At 35.0% G+C, this 4907-nt stretch overlaps 1 protein-coding gene across 1 annotated transcript; it reads left to right on the forward strand.

The window, feature by feature from the left end:
* Positions 1-230: 230 nt before the first annotated feature.
* Positions 231-3901, forward strand: LOC135432230 (uncharacterized). Its single transcript, XM_064687798.1, has 3 exons — positions 231-300; positions 3322-3395; positions 3541-3901. The coding sequence occupies exons 1-3, from the start codon at positions 283-285 to the stop codon at positions 3770-3772; spliced, it is 324 nt and encodes a 107-aa protein (XP_064543868.1). The 5' UTR covers positions 231-282; the 3' UTR covers positions 3773-3901.
* The last annotated feature ends 1006 nt before the right edge of the window (positions 3902-4907 follow it).

A 4907-nucleotide genomic window follows, 5' to 3' on the forward strand; every position in this document is an offset into this window, starting at 1 on the left:
GCACGTTTCACTGTAGCACAAATTTATTTTTTTTCTTTGATTTTTTTTATATTTAAGCCGCGACCAGCGCCAGTTCCCAGTGCAATTTCATTTCTACTCTAGACGCTGCTGGAGCGCTGCTAAAAAACCAACCACGCGCTGTACAATTCACATAATTAATCGAATAGCAAAACTATCAGATCAACAAAAATAAATAAAAACAAATTGTATATATATATACAAAAAAAAAAAAAAGAACTAATTAAGAGCTGGCAACATAGTTGTAAAGTTCGGCGTGTCAATATGCATTTGCCCCGAGGCGTAAGTGTTAATTAAAATTACATTTCAATAAAAAGCAAATGAAAACAACAAAAAAGTGCAAACAAACTGAAAGAAATAAAATTAAAAAAAAAAAGAGACGCGTTAAAATATTAAAAACCATCCTTTTTTTTTGGCTCGCTTGTGGCAATAATAAAAAATTACTTTTCCCGCGGCGCTAACTTAATTTATTGCCCGCAACAACGACAACGACAACGACAAACTGCAGAGTTCATCGAACGCGTTGGACACACAAATTATGCAAAAATTGAATAAATATTTGCCATTAAATAAAAAATAAATAAACCACACCAAAAGCCCGCTTAGAAAGTACACTCAAACACACACACAATTGCATCAATTTAAAACCGCATTAGCAAAATAAAAATATGAATTAAAGATTTCAACTTTTTGTTCGCCCACAAATTCATTGACTCCAATCGCGCGTGTTACAAAAAAACATTTTTGTGAACACAGTGTTAATTTATATATATATTCATTTTTAACACAGTTTGTGCACAGTTTGGACATTTTATCACGCCTTTATTATGCAGTCCCTTAAGAGCCCTCAAGTGTTTGGCAAATATTTAATTGGTCTTTGCTTCAAATGGCAGCCAAGTGTTTGCGAGTGTACGCAATATATATAAAAAGATTTTAAAGATTTTATTTCGGAAGTACACTTTATTTAGTTCAGTTTAATAGATATGGCAGTACGCCAAGTCTTATTGACTTTAAACATAAATTCATTCCAGCTCAACCTCAAGCTTTGAGTTTTTGCCATTTGCGGTCAAAAACCACACACATATTCATTCATTTATCTTATTTACAGATATCATAAATCATATCAAAGCCACATGACTTTAAACACTTAAATCTTGATTAGTTTGTGACTACATTATGTTTCCACTTCTAGCTCTTTAAGTTATTTTATGGTCTTATTTAACATACAGTTTATTTAATTGGTGCTTGTAATAACTTATTGTCCTTGTCCCAGGACCGACTTTTTCTTTATAGTCAAATACTTCAAATTGTTCGTAACTCAATTGTTCTTCACTTTGTCATCACATAACTCTTTTAAGTGCCATTCAAGTTCTTCTTATACTTATTCAAGTCGTTTTCCATTATTAATTCATACACAAGCAATTATTGCCTCATAATCTTCTATTTTTCACCCTCATCTCGAATCTTTGCTAGTTAACATAATTTGTTCTTATTAATCACAATTCATAGCTGTCCTCTATGGTCATATAAGCCAAATACAGCGCTCTGTATCTTATTATTGTCCAACATTTATCTCAATTAAATTGTGCTTATATCGGTTCTTTCTGGACTTTCTACTCTCATCAAATAGCCCAGCTGTCCTCCATGGTCACTTAAAACACAATCATCTGTTGTGTTTATTCATGCGATTCGTCTTATTATAAAAAAAAACATTCTATGTCAAATTTATCTAATAATTTATTTATTCACTTAGCTTCCATTGTCCCTGTAATAATCATTCAAAGATAGTTTTAACACCTAATTAATTATTCACATGCGTTCTCCAGTGTCACTTGAATTTGTTTATATAAATTTCTGCTACTTTTCATACCAATTGTTTGGTATAAGAAAACTATTTAAATATTTATATTACGAGCATGGATAATACTTGGTCTATTAGTGAATTACTTGAGGCAGCTGTTGCTTTGGCTCTTTTGGCCCTGTAGAAAACTTTGGCCAGATGGCCAGACGAACAGCTCAACATGCTATTTAATGAGTTGGAAAGTGATGAGCAAAAACATTTAAAAGCAATTTTCCAATTTCCCCCAATTTCAATTTCAATTTCATTTTGCCGCACGCTTCTCAACAAACTGCTAATTGAATGAGCCTCGGGCTGCCTCGGCTGTTTGAGTCGAGCTGCGAATTGTGGCCAAAATCGATAACAGTTGAGAATTTCTATTAGCTGCCTTTTAAAGTCAGCGGCTGGGCGAGGAATTTCGGGATATTCTTTGATACTGTAATTACGCCTAGATTTGGCCTTTAAGCTGCTGCCGCGCCCCGCCCACAACATGGGCTTGCAGCGGCAGCGGCAGCGGCAATCAAAATCAGATTTGCTTCTGCTTAATATAGACATAAACATCGAAATGGCAACGGGCATTATGCTAATTATATTGTTTTGTTTATAGACGCTAAAGCTTTTTTTATCACACATAGGCCAAGACAGAACGAAACAAACGAAATCTGTGATGATCGCATACCCTCTATTCATACAAATTTGTAGCCTGTAACTTGATTCTATAGATATAGATGATACCGACAGTTACAGATACATATAAAGATGCCGATACAGATACAGATGCAGACATTTATAAAGATTCAAATGCAGATACAGATACAGATACATATACAGATGATTTCAGTGCTGTGAAATGGTTCTAACATATCAAACGAGCTGTTAATAATTATAGCTTATTTACTCAACACTGGCCGGATAGTATTGAGAAGTGGGAAGAGACGTTTTTTGAGCGGATTCGTGTAAATGTGCTTTGCTGACACTGTGTTAAATAGTCAAATAAAGAAATATTTATATATAAATTAAAAAAAATAAAAATAATAGAAATAACAATTTTTTATATATAATAACCAAATATTAAAGCAGTTTTTTTGCATCTATTAGAGCACTTATTTGTTAGCTAAATAAATAAAATTAAAAACAAAACTCTTTTATATTATAAGTAAAATTTCCAACTATGAACTCTTGTTATCTTTTCAAGCAATATGTATTTCATGAAGAATTGAATAATATTAAAAGATATATTTTAGCGCAACAAAGAATATTCTTTAAGAAACAAAAGTACCGATACTTTATATTTTTAATAGAATATTTTCAGATTTACTAAGCCCATGTATTCGTACACACACTCAGCTAACGTGCACATCAAAATCTTATAGCACAGTTACCAAAAAAAAGAATCTTATGCCCAAATCAACTTTTTATATACATTTTTTTAGCTTCCTTTACTTATTTTGTTCTTTTCTTTGCAGGCATTAAGTTTTGTGTTTATCACATGCATGATGTTTGCCCTGACAAGCGGCCATCCATCAAACGACAAGCTTAAGTAAGTGTAACGGGCACGCCTTTAACGACATGTCCACAGACTACAGCCATAACCAGAGCACATAACGTAGCCAGGCCCAAAACGCAAACAGAATCTCTCTCAAGTCCATTCACATTCACATTCAGAAATTCATTCGCATTCGCAGAATTCGCATCCATGTGCCGGTGAAGCATCACACGCATATCCACACCAAGACAGTCATAAAGAAAGTGCCGCTGCCCATTCCGGTGCCGGTCAAGGAGCATAAGGAGCCGAAGAAGCATCATCGCAGCAGTCACAGCCATCATTATCATGAGCAGGATGAGCTCGATGATGACTTTGAGGGTTACGAGTATCCTGTCAAGGCCAAGCGGCGCACGCGGCATCCTTTTGTCTAATAATCCCGCACACCAGTGGGCGTCCACGCAATGTGGGCGTGTCCCCAAAATGAGAACCAAACGCACACACATACTCACATATACGTAACTTTCGCATATTAAGCAAATAAAAACCAAAATAATGATCGAATGAATGGACAAGTCTCAGACAACAACAAAAAAATAAAAAAACTGGGTGTGATTTGTCACTGTGTTTAGACAATAAGCGAAACCTTTTCTGTGCAATAAACAAATAAACAAAAGTATTTTATTTAAGCAACATTTGAAAGCCGCGTCTCTCTCTCTCTCTCTCTCTCTCTCTCTCTCTCTCTCTCTCTATTTCTTGGCAATCTCATTAACTGCCTGACAGCCGCGGAGAAGGGATATTTCAGCACTCTGTTTGTCAAGTCTGCTTTAATTAAGACAGTTTTTGCCTCAGCCCTCAGACAACAACTTGTCATAATATTTACTTTTACAATGGAGGTGAACACTAACCGACATACGAAATTGCATCACTATGGACGGGAGTACCTTGTGAAATACAAACATTAAGAAATCGCGATTGGTGGATTGCTTCATGAGCCCTTTACTTTACTTTGTATCGATTCAAGGAGTTCAACTTTGAGCTACATATTATGTTTCATGATTATATTTTCAGTAGTTGAAGAGCTGAGGCACCTTTTGCATGAACCGAATTTTAGCTTCATAGCTGAGTTGTAATTGTAAGGCAGCTCATATATCAATATGATTTTTCTATTGGAGTATAGCTTTGAGCTACATATAATGATTTATTATATCTTGAGAACATGCAGAGCTGGTCCACTCAATTCTCACCTCCTACACTTGTTGTAAATAGCAATCAAGGTATTTGACCAGGTCATATACCAATTTTTGTCATCATAGCTCGAGTACTCGTTGAGTTGTAATCGTGAGGCAGCTCATATACCAACATGGACTTCAACTTTAAGCTACGCATTATGTTTTATTACATAAAATCCTCAGTACATGCCGAGCTAGGCCACTTTTTGCACTGGATGTAAATAGAACACAAAATCAAAGCATTTGACCACCTCACAAACGAGATTTCATCATTATAACTGGAGTATTTTTTGAGTTATAATTCTTTTAGCGATGCTTTCACAATGTTTAACGTAAT

The sequence above is a fragment of the Drosophila montana genome, unplaced genomic scaffold (genome assembly GCF_035044405.1).
Source record: "Drosophila montana isolate Dmon_TW-CO22-7 unplaced genomic scaffold, ASM3504440v1 contig_3200_1, whole genome shotgun sequence".
NCBI classification, from domain to species: Eukaryota; Metazoa; Arthropoda; class Insecta; order Diptera; family Drosophilidae; genus Drosophila; species Drosophila montana.